Genomic DNA, 21,284 nt, shown 5'->3' with positions numbered 1-21,284 from the left:
TTACGGTCTCGTCCTCTGCGCGCTATTCATTGGTATCTAAATTATGCACCAACACGCCCAGAAAGCTACGCTGCTGAATTACATATCTATAGTTGTGTTTCTCTCTCAAACGCCAATACGTTATTCAAATCAGTTCAACGGTTTGTCATTTCATCAAAAACGTAATCCTCTCCTGTTCCCTTATACAATCTCGCACTTCACGATACTATTAACACAGTTTTATAGATACCTAGACGTAACGTTGTCCAACGATATAACCTGGAGTGTGCATGTCACTAGAGTGATATCATTATTTAACAGAAGACTTGGATTCTTAAAACTTCATCTACGTCAAGCGCCACCAAACCTAAAATTGCTTGCCTATAAGTCACTCCTACGCTCTAAGCTTGAATATGCCTATGCCATCTGGAGCGCTAACCAAAAGTATCTAACAAACTTTCTATAATCAGTACAGAACCTTGCCACAAGGTTCATTCATTCATGCTATTCATACAATTCCAGTGTATCATCGTTAAAAGCAGAATCCGGCCTAGCAACCCTGGCATGTCGGCATCGTATCGTTACTATGTATTTATTCCAATAGATTCGTTTACAGCTCACTTGATCATCGACCCTACATCAGTCCTCTCTTCACTCTGCATTGGTCATCCCCTTCAAGTCTCCCGGCCACGTGCGCACACTATCACTTTTGCCTCATCATTCTTTCCACACTCAGCCTCGGACTGGAACGGCCTTCCAAACGACATCGCCCCATCCACGTTTTTGAACTGTATAATTAACATATTTAACAGTGAGCAAACTTGTACCTAAATATCTTTTCATTGCGTATTTAATTTCCTTTATTTGCTACCAACCCCTTATGTAAAACCCCCTAATCCGGGGGTCTTTATGGTAATGAAGTGAAGTGAAGTGATCTGAGGTTGGTCAGTAAAAGCACCTCTGCGTGTTACGTGTATCTGAATAGAGAAATTCGATTAGGTTTGGTGCCAAGGTATAGCTCTTCCCAATGCACGGGATCAGCCAAGGGCGTGTTTCAATTCTGGCCAGTACCGGAGACCATCTATGTAGACAGCTAAGGAGACAGCCGGGACAGCTTCGAGGCCATGTAACCGAACGCGTTTCGAGCCATCTGGGAGACGCATGAAAGACGCTTCTGCGACGTGATTCGCGGTCACAAGGAAAAGTTTAGAAAAGCACACATTGTTTCTGTATCTTAAGTCTGATACTTCGAACCCTACGAAAACTCGATGTAGCATGCGGTGAGAGCGCATAATAGCGTTGTACCTTTTCTCGTGCGCAGAAAACCTTCCTGTAGGCCTTCCAAGCGTCCTGCTAGCCACCATCCCGTTTGGACACGAAAGTAGCCCGCATCGTTTTTGACTTCAATGCTGTCTTCGCTAAGCCGTTTACTTTGCCGTCTACGGCGAATATTGAAATACATCCCGTGAGTTGGCTTCGCGCTAAAGCTTCTTCATCTTCTCTTCCTCTTCGCTCACTGCAGTGTGGCCAAGCACATTCAGTCCTGATCAAACTGCCTGCCTATGGTTCACCATTTCCTCTAGCTCTAATTTAGAGTGCACTATACTTTCTTCAGCAAGAGCTTAGGCGAAAATAAAAGCGGGCACAAAATCCACTATAGGTAACAAAGCACCAATTTTGGTTTACCTTTCCAGTGTTCTAGATGCAAGTTCCAACAGAGATTAGAAGTGATGTGAAGACCAATATATTTATCGCAACTGACAGACGGTAGTGAGATGTTGTCAAGTAATTACGCATGCTTTGAGTGTAAGAGGGGCAGGAAATAAGCGTGCGTTCACGTTTAGCTGTGTCAAATGTCAGAATTTATTTATTGTGGTACTAGGGTCCCAAATCAAAAGGGGCTGACAGATGGAATAGCTCACTCCGGTATAAATTTGTAAACAGAGTTAAGGTGCCTCAGAAAGGCTGGCCAACGTTTCGAAAGGAGGACATATCTTCGTCAAAGGCGGCCTCGTCATCCTTGGCATGTTAGTTTTAAACGGTTAGTGCAGTGACGTCGCGTGCGGGTGTTGTCGCTCGGGGCTGGTTTTAAAGGGAGAGACTTCAGAGGAAACGAGCGCTGTCGTCCGACGTCGGTGAGCTTCGTTCCCAAGAAGGGGGGGGGGGGGCAAGAGCGAAGGAGTGGGAGCGCGGGAAGAAGAGAAAAGAAAGAAAGACACAGAAAAAAAGAAAGAAAAGAAAAAAGGGGGAAGCCAGGGCGACATCAAGACAGAAAAAGAAAGGGAGTGAGAAAGAACAAGAAAAAAGACAAAAATTTAAGAAAGACGGGGGCCTGGGAGCGTGTTAGGGATGCGGGTGGTTAGGAAGCATTTAGGGATATCGTTGGCAGCATGTTCTTGTGGCATTAGAAGAGACGGTCTGGCGGTCAGTGCGCGAGTAACAGAAAATAAAAACAAGAAAAAGCAAAAAATAATGATGTTGACAAATCATCTTTACGTTCTGCAAACGTTGTCTCAATGTGAGTAAGTTTACCTTCTACTAAGACACCCGTAAAGACACAGGCCTCTAAGTGTAGGCGGCAATTGCTTCCTCCTGTAGCGGTGACATGGCAACAACAAATTTGTAGCACCATGCGATGCACGCAGCTTACCCGAAGAGCTTTGCGCGATGACGTACGTGCTTGCGAGCCAGGACACTTTCTCGTGGCTGACGCCGTACTTCTCCCTGAACAGCACGGACATGTACCCGTAGCAGGAGCTCACCATGACCAAGAGGAATGCACACAGGGCTACACCTAAGGGGACGCTCCAGCAGCGGTCCAGCAGAGCACGTGGCCGCTCCGTTTCCGCCGACGTCGATGGCGCGCAGTGTCCGGTCATTTCGCATTAGTTATGCTTGCCTGTAAAACGGCGAGACGAAGTGCTAAAGAAAAACTCGCGGCCGAATTCCTGTCAGCAAGAACGCGATTATAGCAGTCTGGGTTTGCCGACGCCAGACTTCGTCAACCGTTTAAAGGGTCGTCTTTTCGAATTTGGTAGTGATTAGGTGCTCGTACTGCGAGTTCCCTTGAAAAACAAATAATCACACCAGGCGTGCTAGCACAATGGTAAAGGTGTTTCACGTCATTGTCGTGCGCTCTTCAGCGAAATAAAAGACATAAGCATTCCTCTCTGCCGCATAAGCAGGCAATCTTTCCTTTCCAGTGAAGTGCCCTAGCGGCGAACATCGAGAGTAAGGGCTGTGCAAATCTGCCTGTTTTTTGTCGTTTGTTTCGGTACGCTAAAATAAGAAAAGCAAAGCTACCTACGCTCTAGACAGCTGCTTTTACTCTAATGTGATTTGCGCTGCGAACAACTCGGTACTGGCAAAAGAAGAAATAACCTCTTGTGCGTGCCCTTGCCAACAATTCGCTCATGCGTGCTATTTTTGTGACTTAAGAGATCATGCTGTCTGTGAATGAAATTGGTTTTGGCATCTGATGTATTCGTACAATGAAACCTCAGGCGCGTGCGCGTGCCTCATTTGCCCCAACCGGCTACAAAGGCCCGCCTCGACTACCAACTTCCGTTTGAAATGCTTGCTTTAGGTTGTGGGTTCAGCGCCGAAGTACTTCTCACTAGGTCCGGGAAAAAAAAGGAAGAAAAACATTCTGAGTCAGGCCATGAAGGCTGCTGTGGGTTTTTTTACAGAAGGTAAAGTTAACTACATATATGCGATTGTGGCAGTTCTTTAAATGTTTTTTGGGACCGTATATGCTTCCCTCGTTATCATCATCTTATGATTAGTTACTTCCTCAACTTTGTTTTTGTATCTTCTCCTCATCTTTTCCTTACATTTACCTCAACAATGAGTAACATGCTACAACACAGTATTCCAGATCAACCAGCAAGCTTTTCTCTTCTAATAAATGGTTTAAGGTCAACTAAATAACCTTTTGATATTGTCACGTACTACAAAAGTTACCCCGAAGGCAGAAAACCAAACGGCCGAAAATCGCAGAACGGGAACGCGCGATGCCGCAAATCACTTCCTTCTTTCTGAAGGCTGGCTCGTAGCACCTAGTGGCATTATCCGACGCCTCCCTCGCTCTGCCCCCCCCCCCCCCACCGGCTCCTAAAAAAAACAAAAATACATCACAGGCATCGTCCTGATGCTTGCCAAAGTGGCCATCGCCGAGAGACAAAAAAGAACGACAGAACACAATGTGCACGCGCAAGAAGTAGCAGACAACTTTGAATGTTCCCAGATCATTAGAACGCACTAAAGAGGATGAAGGCGAAAGCCCGTGTGCTCAAGAGACGTTCACTGAATTGCTTTGACATTCGCATTCGAATGTGTTGTCAATTCCTATTACTTGTTTTCTCTTTACTAGTTTCTCTCTTGTTCTCTTTTTCGGTCGCCTAGAAATTGCTATTTGTTCTGTGTCACTGGTGGGACGTTAGAACAAAGGGAAGCCTATGAAGGCCACTGAGACAGGTGCGCTGGGTCATTGAGGGAATTTGTTCCCTTCTTTTTTAACACGGCGCATGTCGCGTAGACCTCACATTTCCTCGTCATATTGTTACAAATCTCCTGACCCCACAACATCATGTATTCGCCGCCGCGGTATTTCTGATTCCACGAACTTTACGGGAGCCTTGTGATCTGTGCAATAGCATCCGATATGCTTGATATCTATTATAAAATTTCCATTGTGCAGTGCGAAGTGGATGCACATTCCTGGAATCGTTGGCGCGACGTCCAGAACTAAAACGGTTTCCATGCTCTTGAGAAGTGCTGCATTACACTGAGCTTTTTGGTTGAAATCACTGGCCATAATCATTCGGTGGTAGCGCACGCCGGGTGGCATGTTTCGGACGATGAAGTTCCTGTTGCTTTTTATGACAAATTGGGCTCCAAGTAAACATACGATACTATGAAAGCCGCCGACAAACGTACTGCACAGATTTCACCGATGTCGAATTGGCCTTCAGGTCCAGAAGTGTTGCTTGTGCTGTATCTTTAACGTAGATGGCTACGCCTGCTGCAGTATTGCCAGAACGTTGTGCGCCCACACACGTATCGATATTCTTGGATCTTCTGGCTCCATACTCGTTTTGTGAAGCACAGAATGTGTGCGTCCATTAGGTTGAGGTCATACGTAATGTCGTGCGGATGTTTTGCCAGAGATCACACATTGACGCATGCCACTACCGTGGCTATTTGACTTGCTAACTCACTGCATGCTTTGGTAACGGTCTGTAGACGATGTTTGTTCAACCTTTAGAACTCGTCGGTGAATTCTCCGTCGCGATTTTCCTTGCCATGGTAGAATTAGAAGTCTCCCACAAAAGATCGTGGATTTGAGTGTCTTAATGAACACTATCTTAATCAGCCGCACCTTATTTGATGATGATGATGATGATGATGATGATGATGAAATGTATTCATTGAAGGATGGCTCGAAGGCCTAATATTTGGAATCGAGAGGGGAGGAGGGAGGTGTATTTAGAGTCGTCCTAGTAGCTGCGCGTTCTTGGCGAAAGCCGACAGCGTGTCCAGAATGTCCCTGTCAGAATCCATTGGGCCAGTTTATGGTCTAATCCACTCCTCGTAGGTCGGCCCTCGCACCGCGCTCAGGTGGTGGTGCCACTGCTGAGCGTAGCGCTGGCTCTCCCAGAACAGATGGGTTATGAATGGCCGCGTGGCCATGCCACTCTCGGGGCACTTGTATGGCTCCTGGGGTGCTTCTTGGTCCGCAGCCGCTGTTCAGGGTCTGGGTTTCTACGACGGAAGGGAATCAGGAGACGGCAGTGGAGGGTGTCTGTCCCAGCGTGGCCGGCACTGCCGCCACCATTCCAGCACGTCCGGTGCGAGGAGCAAGCCGGGCTGGAGCCTATGCAGCAGCGCTTGGCCGGACCTGGCGATAACCACGGGAAGTGCGTCTGGGTATGGTGGGACACTCGCACGGAGTTCCCTTTTACGTCGGTTGGCTATTACCTTCAATAAATCAGTTTCTTTGTTATTTTCGTCTCTCCCATACACGACAGAATGAAAAAGATGGCAAGAAAGAAAGCTGTATCGTCTCAGCTTGACTGAGCTTTCGCCATCCGTACATAGGCAACATACAGCAAAATACATAGGCAAGAAATGAGCCTACAGCGAAGTATTTTTCTTCTTTTAAAGTTTCAAAATTACACAAAATATGTGTGTAACATAATATAAAACATTTAAGCAATAGATACAAATAATACAAAAAGAAACTGCGTCAAGACACCTATTAGCTAATTTCCATAAGCACTAATCCGACATTTTAGCATAATACCATAACTACTATTGAAACATCTTAGCATAATAGATAAAGAGAATCTATTTAGGATGCAAAGTTCTTCTTTAGGTTATGCAGAAATCGTATACTTCCTTCTTCGTTAGAGTTAGCATATCTATATCTCGTGCGTAACATGCATTTTAATGTAAGTGGCACTGTGTACCCGCCGTGGTTGCTTAGTGGGTATGCTGTTGGGCTGCTCAGCACGAGGTCGCGGGATCGAATCCCGGCCACGGCGGCCGTATTTCGATGGGGGCGAAATGCGAAAATATCCGTGTACTTAGACTTAGGTGCACGTTAAAGAACCCCAGGTGGTCGAAATTTCCGGAGTGCCCCACTATGGTGTGCCTCATAACCAGAAAGTGGTTTTGGCACGTAAAACCCCATAATATAATAAGTAGTACTGCGTGTCGAACCCTTTCTGTACCATAATGTGTGCGAGAGAAGGCAATTTCAAATGGCGGTTAGTACCTGAAGGCATACAACGCTTTGGTTTCCTTTAAACTTGCGAGGTCTACAAACTTTTCATCTTTGCCGAGTTTATAGCTTTTATACATTGTAAGTAATTTGTGAGTGTAAATTTTGCCCGATTTTATCATTTTATGCTTACAAAAAAGTGGATCTGTATGTTCTGTATTGAAACGAGGCATTATCAATAGAGCATAGCGCCTTTTTCTGTATTAATGTAAGTTTATCTAGGCTTGTAAGTGTGGTGTTTCCCCATACTGTGCGCATAAATGATTCCTTGAGGAACACCGGATTGAATGGGCATCAGCCTGTATTTATGTCTGTTTCATTCGACATGTTGTAGGCGGGAGTTTAAATAACTTTTAATTAGTTACAAAGCCATTCCCCTAAAACCATAGCGTTCTAATTTATCCAGTAGTATTAACTGGTTGACTAGATCGAATGCCCTAATTAACTTCGTCTTAATTATTACCGAACGTAGTGGGTTCGACTCTCCTTCACGATATCAACTGAAATATAAATTGGAGATCTGGCCGGTTCGCTCAACCTCCATATTAGGTCATGGGTTCGAGCGCCTTAGTTAAAGACAGTCGTGGGTTCGGCTTCAACCAAAGGTAATGAGTTCGACTCTCGACGTTGGCGATGGCAAGTATAGTCCAACTGGGAGGTATGGCTGGTTCACCTATATCTCCATGTTGGGTCGTGGGTTCGAGCAATTTATTAACTTCGTCCTAATTAAAGCCAAAGGTCATTGCAAAAGCAGAGGGAAGTTAGCGTTCATCATGTAACCTGTCCCTGTCCCTTCATACTCAAACTGAGCTGCACTAAAGCAAGATAACAAAGGTCGTGGTTTCGCCTGCCATCAAAGGTCGTTGGTGCAACTCTCAACGTTGGGGATGGCAAGTGTAGTCCAACTTGGAGATATGGCCAGTTCGCCCATAACTCCAAATGTGTTCGACTGCCACGAAAGCTCGTGGGTTCGACTCCCTGTGAGTCTTGTTGCCATAATACCGGACGGCATAACGCCAGACATCTTTTTTTTTAGTCCGACGACCCGTCTAAGGCTTTCGCCTTAGTAAATGTGATAAAGTGGGGACTCAGAGGCATAACAGTGAAGAAACACGGCTTCAGTCGAAAAGCATGGACAATGGCCGAGTCGCGCTTTCGACGTCGGGGTAACATGCGCCATTCAGAACTTAATGGCTGACGTCACTAACGTGACTCGACACTTTGTGCGGTCCAAAATAGCGACTGAGCCGTTTTTCAGGTGACGGTGGACCAAAGTCAACACCCAGGCTTGTTCGTCCAGGTAGTATTCGACTGGTCGGTGGTGAAGGTTGTAGTTTTGCGAAGCACGCTGAAGCGTGAATCAAGCGTCCATCACGCTGGAGCTCAGGCGGCACGGACGGATTGTCGTCACTGTAAATCGGGACTTGCAGAGCTTGCTATATTTTCTTCCGGACGAAGCTGGAGATGGAGCCAACAGTAGAGTGAGGTGGGCAGTAAAGGTGTTGCCTCTATTTGCCCACCACGTGACCCTATAACGTCGCGGATCGAGTCAATGTTGCTTTCGACAGCTCCAGTGGGTGTCATCGTTGAGGCGACACTACTTGCCAGTTGTACTAGGTCAATCGCCGGGTCAGCACTTTTCGATTGCCGCAACTTCAGCCAAAAAGTTCGCTCACAGCCTTTGGGTGACTTCGAACGAGGCATAAGATACCTGTTCCTTATCTCTTCGCATTCGGTGAGAACCTTTTCATGGACATTGCAAGAGGCACATCATGTGCTCAACCTACGCAGTCACGCTTTCGCTCGACATCCGGATAAGAGAATGAATCACCCACTCGGTTCGTTTGCAGCAAGCAGCGTTGATGAAGCTTTCCGGCAGGAAACAGCAGAACTCGCTCTGCGAAAGAAACAGCTGTTCTCAGTTCTCGTGTCACCTACGCGGGCCGCTCTTTAGGCTGAAGCAAACGTTCTTCTTATTTGTCGCGCCATTGCATTAATTGAATGAAGCGACGTTTTCATACTGAGCTACCCAGTCCTTAAATAAATTAAATTATTGGGTTCTACATGCCAAAACCACAATCTGATTATGGCGCATGCAGGCCGTTGTGGGGGACTCCGGAAATTTGAACCATCTGCGGTTCTTTAACCTGCACCTAAGTCAAAGTACACGGGTGTTTTCGCATTTTGCTCGCATCGAAATGTGGCTGCGGTGTCCGGGATTCGATCCCCACGACCTCGTACTTAGCAGCAGTGCTGGGCTGCTAAGCACGAGGTCGCTAAGCAACCACGGCAGGTCTACCCAGTCCTCGCGCTCTCGAATGTGGAACCATGGAACGCTTCTGGCACTCGTCGGTTCCAAAACGTGTAATGGTTCCACGGCGCACGTTACATGCGGTTTACTGCAGTAACCGATGTTGCCTGTGGAAGAAGTACAAGCTCGGGAGGAGTCCTCAGATTCTTCAGCTCGCCCAGTGAACAAGTGTCTTTCGCACAGAGCTGACCTTCTAGTTTCAAGGAGGTGCTTGGAACATCGGATGGAACTACCCCCTTAGCCGACGACTTTGTGACTTGTACTATAATGGTATAGAAAAGGTGCTGCGCATGCAGGAAAGCGAGCACTAGCCTAAGCTGCCTGTAAATCCTCGCACCAAATGCACTCGCTGTCCCAAACTGCTTCTCTCGTTGTGAAGGCTGGCTCGCAGCTCCTAGTGGCAATACAAAAACCCCCAATGGAGCCCAAATAGACTAAACAAAATGTTTCTTGAGAAATTACTTAAGTCCTACTAGCAGTGGCGTAGCTAGGTTGTCTGGCACCAAGGGCCCATGGTCTTCTCTCAACACCCCCCCCCCCACCTTGGGTGTATTAAGGAAGGGCAGGATATTGAAAACTTCCGGGGAAGGGGGTGACGTTTTACCGTGATATTTCAGCACTAGCACAGCAGCATTGCATACCGTTCATGCCCCCCTCCCCTTCGCTTTCCCGCCCAGTCATCACGAGTGTAGCAGATATACAAGCAGCCTTATTTTTTGCACCAAATAACACAGGGCGCCACGCTGATAACTTGTGATAAGCTCATTTTTACATCTCCTGTCACACTGTAAGGCTTGCCAGCCAATACAGATGCGGTATTGTGGAAAATATGCCTGATAAGTAACAAATACATTTTAATAAAGTTTTAATTAGCCAGTTGAGAGGCAATATTTCATTTGCAAAACTGAAGGCCGACAGTCAGATATTGCCCAAGAACAACTTCACAAGAAATCGTCGCAGGTACTACGTCGTGTAGCAATTGGGCTGTGGGCAGCCCTGAACCCAAACAAAATTTAAATAGCGTCTTAGTGACGCTGATCTCCCCACTCCATTAGAAAACGCCACGTGCTTCCCTGCTGTGCGGGCGCCAATGCTATCGCAATTACGAGGTCTCTTCATTCTGATCCATAAAGCCTTTGTTTATTTGCTGCTATTGGTAAATGGGATTATGCGAGCTGCAGTACCGCCACAAGGTTGGGAACGGAATAGAGCACGCTTCGCATCAATTGCTGGCATCACCAAGCAAAAAAAGAAAGAAAAGGCCGCGATGAAGCCCGTGCAAGCTAAAGCGTGAGCTACTGTTGGTCTGCGTTCGCAATGGAAAGAATGTACATATCGACGTCAATGGTGCACTATTTCATATTTATTTCGGTGCTGCCATATTGGGCCAGCCACAGTGGCATAGTATTGCAGGCACTGTGGGTGTTTAATACGCCTAATACAACTTGGTTTAGAGAAGAAATGTTTGTTCAGTTAATAATGCGACTTTGGGTAGGCGATTCCCGAATTTCCTCTATAACTGATAATTCAGCAATTATTTAAGATGTCCGAATTCATTATCTGACATATTTCGCAGGATACCAAGTTCCTAGTGGTGACAAACGCACATAACCTGACAGAATATCTGAAATATCGTCAAATATTCATATCTTTTTGTAAAATTTCTAAAACGAGAAACTGTATTTCTGACATGAGGTCAACAACAACCAAATTATATAGAGGTGTTTAGCTAGGACTAGGAGACAGTGTTTTTATTCAACACCGCGAAACTGAGGCAAAACTAATACAAACTTCACAAAGCTGATAAATGGAACTCTATACAGGGTGTCCCAGCTAACTTTAGCCAGAGTTTAAAAATATGCGACAGAACCAAGCTAATGTTGTAACGGATGTAACGATAAGGTAATATTGTAAAATAACGCAAAGTGCATCGAGTAACCCGACCCGCGCCAACTTTGTGTGTATTCGCGAGCTTTTTTCACGCTGGTGAAACACTTTTATGTAGCACGGATAGAGCAACAGAAAGGCATATCGGGAGTTTTAGATGTTGCTGTACAATTTTCTCATTGACACTTTTCATCTATTTATAAAATTTGACAAGTTGAATAATTAATCGAGGCTTATTATCTAACATAACAGAATGTAAAACATTTCTCGGCGCAGGGATCAATGATGTTCCTCCTCTTTTGTTTCATTAAGCTCAGTTTCATCTACTGGATCACCCGTAAAATTGCACTCTAGCACTGATAACAAATTTCTCTTTTTATACACCAACGCTAGAAGTGTTATCGCTAATGGTATTGCACTCTCATCGCTCATCGATTCATTCCAGGCTTCTTTAGTGTTACTTACCGAGACCTGGCTTAACAACACCATACACGATAACAACATCTTTACGAGTGAATCCACTTTCAAGTTTTTTCGATGTGATAGGCAACAGCGTAGAGGGGGCGGTGTGCTCATCGCGATAAAGGAAGAATTCATCGCCGCACCCATCATTATCGATTCTTTTCTGGAATGTATTTGGATTTCCCTGAAGGGTGCTGCATTTGGTGTGATAATTGGCGTTTTTTATCGCCCACCCGACATGTCTGGCGCGTTTTCCGAAGAGTATCATCGAGTGTTGAGCGAGGTGTGCGCGCATTTTCCGAGGTCGGTGATTATCATATTTGGCGATTTCAATTTTCCTAATATAGATTGGTCGACGCTCTCCGTATCGGCCACGGATGCGGCCGCGCATACCTTTCTCGGCACTTGTCTTGACTTTTCATTAACCCAACTTATTAGTCAACCAACACGATCCACTGAAACTTCTGCCAATATACTAGACTTAATCTTAACTAATAATCCGGATATATTATCTGACATAACTCATGAAGCAGGCATCGCTGACCATGATGTCATAACTGGATGCATTAACTTTTGCGTGAGCAAAAGAATAATTACCAAAAAGAAAATAAGGTGTTACGGTAAAGCCAATTTCGACGCAATTAACAATGAATTAACCACATTTTCAGGTCAATTTCTGCATGATTTTCATTCCCGTTCCATTGAACAGAACTGGGTCCTGTTTAAGGCCACCCTCAGTTCACTCATTGACACCTACATTCCTGTGCTATCCATTTCCTACAAAAGCAGTTCTCCATGGTTTACTAACAAGCTTCGGCGGCTTAATAACAAAAAGAAAAGACTTTACAGGCAGGCTAAGCTGACTGGTGTAGCGAGTGCTCATGATAAACACAAAGCATGTGAAAAGGCTTATAAGGCATTACTAAAATCCACTCGCAAAAACTTTTTTTCTCATGATTTACCATCCATGCTAAAAACTAATACTCGTCACTTTTGGCGTGTGGTGAACCCTGCAATTCGCACTGACATCATTCTTACTGATTCTTTTGGTGTTTCCATCAGCGATTCAGATTGCGCTCAACTTCTTAATGATACGTTTGTAACAATTTTCACTCATGAAAACATTAACTCATTGCCAACTTTAAAGACATTAGTGGGAATCACAATGCATGAGGTAGACATCAGTGAGGCTGGTGTTTTATCTCTACTAACCAATCTTAAAATGTCATCTAGTGCCGACCATCTAGGTTTCAACAATAAAATTTTAAAGAATACATCGCATAGTATTTGTCCTCTGTTAACAGCTCTATTTTCCCAGTCACTATCAACTGGTGGTATTCCTAATGACTGGCGCATTGCTAAAATAATACCCATTTTCAAATCAGGTGATCGCGCTTCTCCCCTTAATTATCGTCCCATCTCCTTAACCAGCACTATTTGTAAATTACTCGAACATATCATACACAGTCAAGTAATCAACTTCCTTGAAGACCATAACATTATTTTTAAGCATCAGCACGGTTTTCGCAAGGGCTACTCATGTGACACACAACTTGCCGGATTTATTAACGACATACACGCACTAATAGACGCCGGGTTCCAAGTTGACGCAATATTTTTAGATTTTTCTAAGGCATTTGACCGTGTTCCACACCATAGGTTGGTACTTAAACTTTCACAGCTTAACATTCACCCTACTATAATTGCATGGATCACCGATTTTCTCTCATCTAGAATTCAGTTTACATCAGTTAACAATTCTAACTCATGTTATGCTGATGTTACGTCTGGAGTTCCACAAGGCAGCGTACTTGGTCCTTTACTCTTTCTAATTTATATTAATGATTTACCCAGTTGCGTTTCATCTAAAATCAGACTATTTGCAGACGATTGTGTAGTTTACCGATGTGTAACAAGTAACACCGATAGCCACTTACTACAAACTGACCTGGACGCAATAAGTGCATGGTGTTCTAATTGGTTAATGCCATTAAATATTTCCAAAACTAAACTCATGTCTTTCACCAATAGGCCACGAATTCTAACCACCTACTCCCTTGATAACAACCCTGTGGAACTCGCAACTACTTACAAGTACCTTGGCATCAATCTTCAATCAAACTTATCATGGAATAATCATATTAACCTTACCCTTGCCTCTTCAAATCGTACTCTCGGACTTATTAAACATAACTTAAAAGAAGCCCCAATGCATGTTAAAAAACTAGCATACACAACATTAATCCGTCCTAAACTAGAATACGCGTCTGCCATCTGGGATCCCGAACAAACGTATATCATAAGTAACATCGAAGCCTTGCAGAACCGTGCTGCGCGATTTATATTTTCAGATTATGCACGTTACACCAGCGTCACCGCGTTAAAGAATAAAGCTGACTTGGACAACTTAGCACTTCGCCGTAAAATTTCTCGCCTAACACTTTTCCATAAGCTTTATCACCATCCATCACTTCACGATGATTTCATTCAGTCACCAACAGTTATTTTTCCACGCCGTGACCATCCATACAAAGTCAAACGCATTAACTGCCAGTCATCCCATTATGCATCTTCGTTCTTACCACGCACAATAACTGAATGGAACGCCTTACCATCAGTCATTGCCACGGAACCAGACTTGACTAAGTTTCAACATTTAATTCGCTCACGACTTGTCGACTAATCGTATTATTATTCTTTTTTGGGACTTTTACAGTGTTTTTCGATATTTGTTGGTGTTTTTAGTGCAGTTGCCTTATGTTCTCCTAATATGTACTAATGTTTTCTCTGTAATAATTGTGACCTAATTATCTTGTATGTTAACTATGTTTCACTGTATTATTACTTCTGTTAACCTCTCTTGTTTTTAGTATGTACAAACTACAACCAGTGCTTGTGATTGACCCCCCCCCCCCATGTAATACCCTCGTAATGAGGGCCTTTGGGGGTATTTTGAATAAATAAATAAAATAAATAAATAAATATATTTGAGTATCTCCAAGCGACGGCAAACAACATTACCTTGGTTCTGCCCAGTAACGTTGAATTTGCATATTTTTAAGATCTCGCTAAATTTAGCTGGGACACCCGCATATACTGACGAAACACGAACCATCATCTGAGACGAGCGCACCGCAGGAGGAAGCGTTCCGCTATGGTGAGTTGTTCAGTGACCACTTAGCGAAATAATTTTTTTAGCCCGCAAATTCGTGCAATTATTACGTAGGATGTTGATAAAAGTGCAGCCGACAATTCAGCAGCACTACACATCTGGTACATCGAGTACACGAGCTCGAGCTGCTGGTTACTGGGGCATTCTTTACCACTTACGCCCAGTCAAGCCGGCGGAAAGATGGGAGTCTTCAGACATGTGTGACACCCTCCTCCCCAACTGGCACCAGACACCGGGGGACCACGCCCACGCCCCCGTTACTAGGCCACTGCCTGCTAGTGATCTGTGTTGTGATGTTTAGAAACATTTCGGGGGGGGGGGATACATCGCACAGGTAATTGGTTTCTTTAAACGGTCAGGACATTTAATGTTTGCGCTTAAATTATTGGTTGCACTTTAATCCGTACGGCTGATTGTAAATGTAATCGCATTTTGTGCAGTTGAAGATATATATTTCAACTTTTTAGTGCCGCAATTGAACAATAAAACCGTGTTCAGAAGATGAGTTGGATCAAATGAATTGGCACCTTTGGAAACGGTTGTCTTGTGTATGAGAAATGCAAGACAAAGGCTTCTCCCAGCGATCTCCAATTACACCTAGCTTGTGCTAGGTGATTCCAACTTGTGCATGCACATTTTTCAATTTCATTAGCCCACCTAAGTTTCTGTGGTGATCGACTGCGCTTCACTTCCCTTGGCAACCATTATGTAACTCTAGTGGGCCACCGATTATCTACCCTAAGCATTACCATTGCCACTCTGTAATGCAAAGAACGGAAGCCGCTGCACGAGATTGGAACACGTAATTGTCGCCATGCTTTGTTTTCTTTTTTCACCTGCCTCTCGCAGGTTTGTTCTCGTTTGTTATTGCATGAGTCCAGGAATTGCGGGCATAAGTCAACGGTGATGCCCTTTCTGCGCCGTTGGGTGAAAAAACGCGCGGCGCAGAACTTGCGATGTTGTTTGGAACTGTTTCTAAATAGAGTGCGCCGCGCTCGGCCCCTAATTTTGTGACATCACACAGCCATTCCAAAATAACGGACGCTGTCGGTTGAAACGGCTTAGGGGCAACGATGTGGAATCCGACTTTCGAGATAAAACGCACGCCGAAAGTAGTTTTTGTGTCTGAGACCATATTTGGCCCTCCACTCGATAATGATAAACTGATAACAATAAGGCTTCTCTTACATGGTCTCTTTAAGTACCGAACTGCACCATCACCGAAGAGGGTATCACCCCACACAAAATAGCTCTTTACGAAGCGTTCATCGCAGCCTCAAATATGTGGCATCTCTCATTGCCCATTTCGTTGCTTTGGCTCGTTAAAAGCTATTATTTGATTAGTGCAATTTCCATCCTCAAGTCAGTAGCCCTTGTATTTGTGACGCGAGCGTGCGTGTTACAACAGCGGCCAGATGATGGTGACGTCGACCACGATCATTTGACGACCACGATGGGCCTTCTACTCGGGCCGTTGGGAAAGAGTTTGACATCCCGATTGCTTGGTTTTTTAGGTACGTGCCAGAAAAAATTGGTTTCCATAGCCAGCGAAAAGTGGTTTGTTGCGGCTTCTGCGACTAATTGTTTTACAAACGTACTTAGCTATGTCATGTTCATCTGTTCACGTTAAATACTGCGATGTCCTTCCTATTGTCGTGAAGAAAAGTCAAAACCTTTTTGACCTGAGATGATGACGAAGGTGTTAGGTGGTCGCCAAGCTCCTACGTAGTAAGGGGAACGAACATGAAATGCGGGCCGATCGTGTAGGCGGTTAAATAAGCACACTGAAATAAGCACGCTGGTGTGCGTACAGATCCTATCTTTATTCGATAACTCTACCATGGTTTACCGTCAATCAAGTCCCCGTGCAAATCGCTATTCCTCGTGAAAGAACTCGGCAACAGAGGCTTCGAACTTAAGTTTCAGTGGATTCCCTCCCACATTGCCATTGCTGGCAAGGAAAAAGCTGATGCTCTCATATCCGCCGCGCTTGATCATGATCACAAAGTCAAGGCCTACAAGAGTAATCAAGTTTAAAAAGTCTCACATTCAAAATCACTTTGGGTCACTTTGGGTGCCACTGCATATTACCTGCCTAAAGAAGACCTTTCGTCTAGTGGAAGCCTCTCTTCTATATCAATGTTTAACTTGTTCTCAAGCTTCCTTGTTAACCCTGAAGATTTTGCCCTATGTCTTAGCACAGGCAGAATGCAATGATGGTACACTTTTCAATATCAGTGGTAAACCCCCCGTAAGGCTGTGATAATGCCTTCCGCATGCCCTCCAACTCATTTTTATTAGTCTGTAAATTCCCTTCTCATGATCGGGGTTCCCTGTGAATCATTGACCTGAATAAACGTACTACTCAGGGCTGAATGGCGATCATGAATTCTCGTTTCCTTGCAAGTCTACTAATCATTACCTTTGTATTCTGCATATTAACCTTCAACCCAGTTCTTAAACTTTCTCGCTTAAGCTCCTAAATAATTTGTTGAAATTCATCTGCAGTGTGGTTAAACAGGAGAATGTCATCTGCAAACCGAAGGTTGTTGACATATTTGCCATTTATCCTTACTCCTAAGCCTTTCCACTCGAATATGTTGAATACTTCTAAGCATGCAGTGAATAGCATTGAAGAAATTGTGTCTCCTTGCCTAACCTTTTTTGTGATCGGTAAAGTTTCGTGTGGTAATACGAGGTATCTGTGGAATATTTGTAGATATGTCCCAAGGTATTCAGGTACGCCTCCTGTACTCCTCCACTATACAATGCCTCCAGCCCTGCTGGTGCCTCTACTGAATCAAATGTATTTTCATGATATATAAAAGGAATATAGTAAGGTTGTTTCTTCTCCGCAGATTTCTCAATTAGGCTGGCTTCTCTTCCTGGAGCCAGCGTCTTCAATTGGTTGAGTGAGGTAGTATTGCCCTGATTCTATTGAAAATTATCGTGCGGAATATTTTATATAATGCTGAAAACAAGCTAATCGGCCTATAATTCTTCCATTCTGTAAAGTATCCCTTTTTGTGGATTAGTTTAATGTGGACATTCTTCCAGCTCTCTGGTATACTTGAAGTTTCAAAGCATTGCATATACAGGGCCGCAAGCTTTTCAAGCACAATATCGCATCCTTCTTTGACTAAGTCGAATGTTATTCCATCTTCTCCACTTTCTTCCCCCCAGGGCATGTCTTTCAAGGCCATTCTAACTTCATCGCTAGTTATATAAGGAGCCTCGGTATCACCCCCCCCCCGCCCATTTCGTTACAACTTCAAATGAAGTAGTGATACCAACGACCTTTTATCAGAGCGGTTGTTTAAGTGAGGTTTCACATGATATTGCACAATTTTGTTGTGCCTTCTCTAGGCATGTATGAAGCCACTCATGGCTTCTTCGAAGAAGTTTCTGTGTCGCGTTCGGTTTACGTTGTCCCCATATTTCGTTTGAGTGTTGAAGCAGTGTTACGTGTAATAAACTGTACCGACATCTTGTCCACGCAACATGACTAATCCTTTTGTAATTATCGTTGCACTGTGCATGTACAGGGCAAACGGCTTTAAGCGTACAAAACGAGCGATTGCACCAAGTGTGAATACCTATTACTGTAAGTTGCATACTTTCGATAACCCAGTTAAACGTGCTTGGGAGAAAGGAGTGCGTTCATTGGACAAGGAAGATGTTGTTTATGAGCAGAAAAGGGGACACTGTCGAGCATGTTCTTCTATATTCTTTGAATACGCGGAGGGGGTGTCTTTCTGGGATACCTTAAAGCGCTCTTTGAAGAATTACTTTCCTCTTAACGGTCACAGCATTCGGTACCTCTTGATAATTACGCATAATTCGCTGCTATATTGTTGCTGCAACTGCACATTATCTGGTGATCCCTTATGGCAGTAAGACATACAGATACTGACGTATGTTGACGAATGACCTGGTCGGGAACACTTTCAGTCTATACCTCATGCAAATCGTCCTGCACATGACAGCGACAAGCGACGCGATGGAGATGGCTGTCGCGTTCGTTCGTCGCCTATAAATCCAACCCAAGCGAGCGGCTATGTTGAGGGACGTCACCCTGGTGTTTCCATTTTGAGAGCGGCAAATATGCGTCGAAACTGGCGTGATGGGTGCTTTTGAATTTGGGTTGATGTTTTTTGCTGTAAAAGAGCGGCCTAAAATATTTCTGAAGCTCTTGCAGTAGCTTCTGATCATCGTAAGCACCGAAATGTGGCGTCTGCTCGTTCCGTGCGACAATCGGTATTAGTGGAATGACGTATATCCAGTTCTGGCTTCGAGCTATTGACTACTCGCTTATAGCAGTTCCGGGCGATGAGCGACGAATTCTAGATTTCTGGAAGGCAGCGGTTCAGTCCCCCATTTTACGCAATGCACTATAATTTTTCAGAATAATTAAGCCTGGCTCAAGACGAGATAGGAACCTACCTAAGGCTAAATGACTAGAGTAAGGCGAAAAATGATTTGCCTGAAACACTTACCCCTAGTCTCCAGTTATTGTGTGACTCATAAACATATTTTGGTTTTAGAACGAAAATCTCCAAGATGTGATTTTTTTATCGCTTATACCGGCACCGCCTGACGCTGGATCTCTCAACACCGTCGTTCAGCGAAGCTACAAGCCGAAATGCCAAGGGCTGGAAATATCAGATTGGCGGGAGCATTCCAGCTGGTATCAGCTGGCTCTCTGTGAGAACGAGCGTGTGCGTTTCGGTATTATCGTTGATGTAGTTGTGTTCGCGACCCTGTTCTTAATTTCTGGTATTGAAATAAGACACCCGTATTATTACGTTATTATTTTATTTATTTATCAACGTAATCTTTACTTTGCTCATTAGCATAACAACTTCTGTAACTCCCTCATCACACCTGCCACAATGGTCCAGTGGTTATGGCGCTCTGCTGCAGTGCTCGAAGGCATGGGTTCGATCCTGGCTTCGGCGTCCACAATTCCATGAGAGCGAAACGCAAAAACCCCTTATGTACTTAGATTTATGTGAACGTCACAGAACCGCAGGTGGTCAAAAGTATTGCAGAGTCCACCGCTACAGCGTGCCACTGAAGAACGTGGTTTTGGCACGTAAATTCTGAGAATTTCATTTTTCTTTCCTTCCAAAGTATACACGTGACAGGTGACACAGACTACAATGGTGCAAAATCAGTTATCGCTTGTGTGGAAGGCTACACTGTATTTTATTCTGGTGCCTTACAAAACGCAGCTTCTCATTGGGCTTGCATATAGTGGGTGCATCAACTGCAAATGGTCATCCTCCTTATGTCAGTGAATGAATGAATGGGTCTGGATACGGAAGTACTTGCGCAAATGAAGAAAACTAATAATGTGGTCGCCTCTAGCTATCAACGCACCAAATGCAGACGTGCGAGTCCCCGTTCCGGGGCGTCATCGTCCAAATGCCGGCCACTGCCTTTTTCTGGCCACGACTAATAAAACGTCGATTTTGGCGCCTTTCTAGTAGCCACACCCACGCTTTCGCTCATACCACCAAATTGAAATACGTCACGAGAAGGCGTAGGCAAGAATGGCGCTCACCCGCGCGTATGTAACACCGATACTCGAGAGAAAGAAACTACCGCGAATCGCTAATAGAACGGCCTCTTCCGCCGGGCTATGGCGTCATCAGCGAATGAAGTGCGACAAGTTTTCACTCAGCAAGCGTATACGATCGCCCACTGCTCCAGGACGGCGACTTAGATGTTCGACAGACAAGCTCTCCCAGCGTATCTAGAGGCCATCTCCAGAAAAGGCAGCGAGATCCGCAGTGATGCCAGAAGAAATATACTCATCTATTTGTATACACGCTCCGATGTCTATATGCCACTGAGCAAAGCAGGTGCTTCTATATGCAGCGATAAGTGTGCACAACTTCGGAGCAACTCAGGCAAACCTCTTTTTCAGGTATCGAATCAGAATTTTATTTTGGACAAAATTATCCTGGTTTCAAGTGATCGGCTTTGGTAGAACAAACATTGTCTCTGCATCCAACGCTTCCACAAGGAAACTTGATGCCCTGACAATAAAACCTTTCTCGAAACGGGGCTCCAGTAACAACCCTTAATCGTCTAATGTAGATCATTTTCCGGTACTACTACAAGCCCTCGGCGTGAGCCGAAATGCCATTATCAGCGCGAGTGTGCGCATACATAACACTAATAAGGAAAGAAACCTTTTATGAATACTTACTTAACCAGATGCAATGTGTTCGAGCATAGCCAAAATAAATCCAACCTTGAAGAATATCCAACAGAACAATGAAATACACAACTTGTTAACGTAGACGAACAGGCCAAAAGCGGCAAGCATTTTAGGTCGGAAGCTCGAGCAGCACTTTCAGATGTCTAGCTCTGAAAGTCTCGCCCACAGAATGGTCTAGCATACCTTCATCGTCCGAAAACGCTTCAATCTTATCTTACGCGACGATTTGAAGAGATACAGCTGGAAGCTTTCTTCTTAAGTACTCAAGATACAACAGAGATGATAGTGTCAGTGCTTTGCGGTGCCGACCACCTGGGGCCGACCATACAATCGAATGTTAGGATGCCGCTTACATTTGGCCTCTGTGCAGTTCTTATACTTATTGACACAGCATCGCTATCTATTGAGAAACTAGTGCTTGAGGATTTGGTATCGGCTCTGATACGCAGCAAGCCATACA

The 21,284-nt window shown here is 44.6% G+C and overlaps 1 protein-coding gene across 1 annotated transcript in view; it reads right to left on the bottom strand.

Moving 5' to 3' along the window:
• The window catches only part of LOC142576500 (monocarboxylate transporter 13-like), a 66,865-nt gene extending 45,888 nt beyond the window's left edge, over window positions 1-20,977 (bottom strand). Inside the window, exons 1-2 of the mRNA XM_075686653.1 lie at window positions 20,813-20,977; window positions 2,630-2,878 (exon numbers count right to left, since the gene is read on the bottom strand). Of these exons, the coding sequence (XP_075542768.1) occupies window positions 2,630-2,858 (229 nt within the window). The 5' untranslated portion in view covers window positions 2,859-2,878; window positions 20,813-20,977. The remainder of the gene's footprint in view (window positions 1-2,629; window positions 2,879-20,812) is intronic.
• Window positions 20,978-21,284: the final 307 nt, after the last annotated feature.

This window comes from Dermacentor variabilis, chromosome 3 (genome assembly GCF_050947875.1).
Source record: "Dermacentor variabilis isolate Ectoservices chromosome 3, ASM5094787v1, whole genome shotgun sequence".
In the NCBI taxonomy this organism is placed as follows: domain Eukaryota; kingdom Metazoa; phylum Arthropoda; class Arachnida; order Ixodida; family Ixodidae; genus Dermacentor; species Dermacentor variabilis.
Note: the sequence above shows the minus strand (reverse complement) of the source record. Positions and strands in the feature narration are given on the sequence as shown.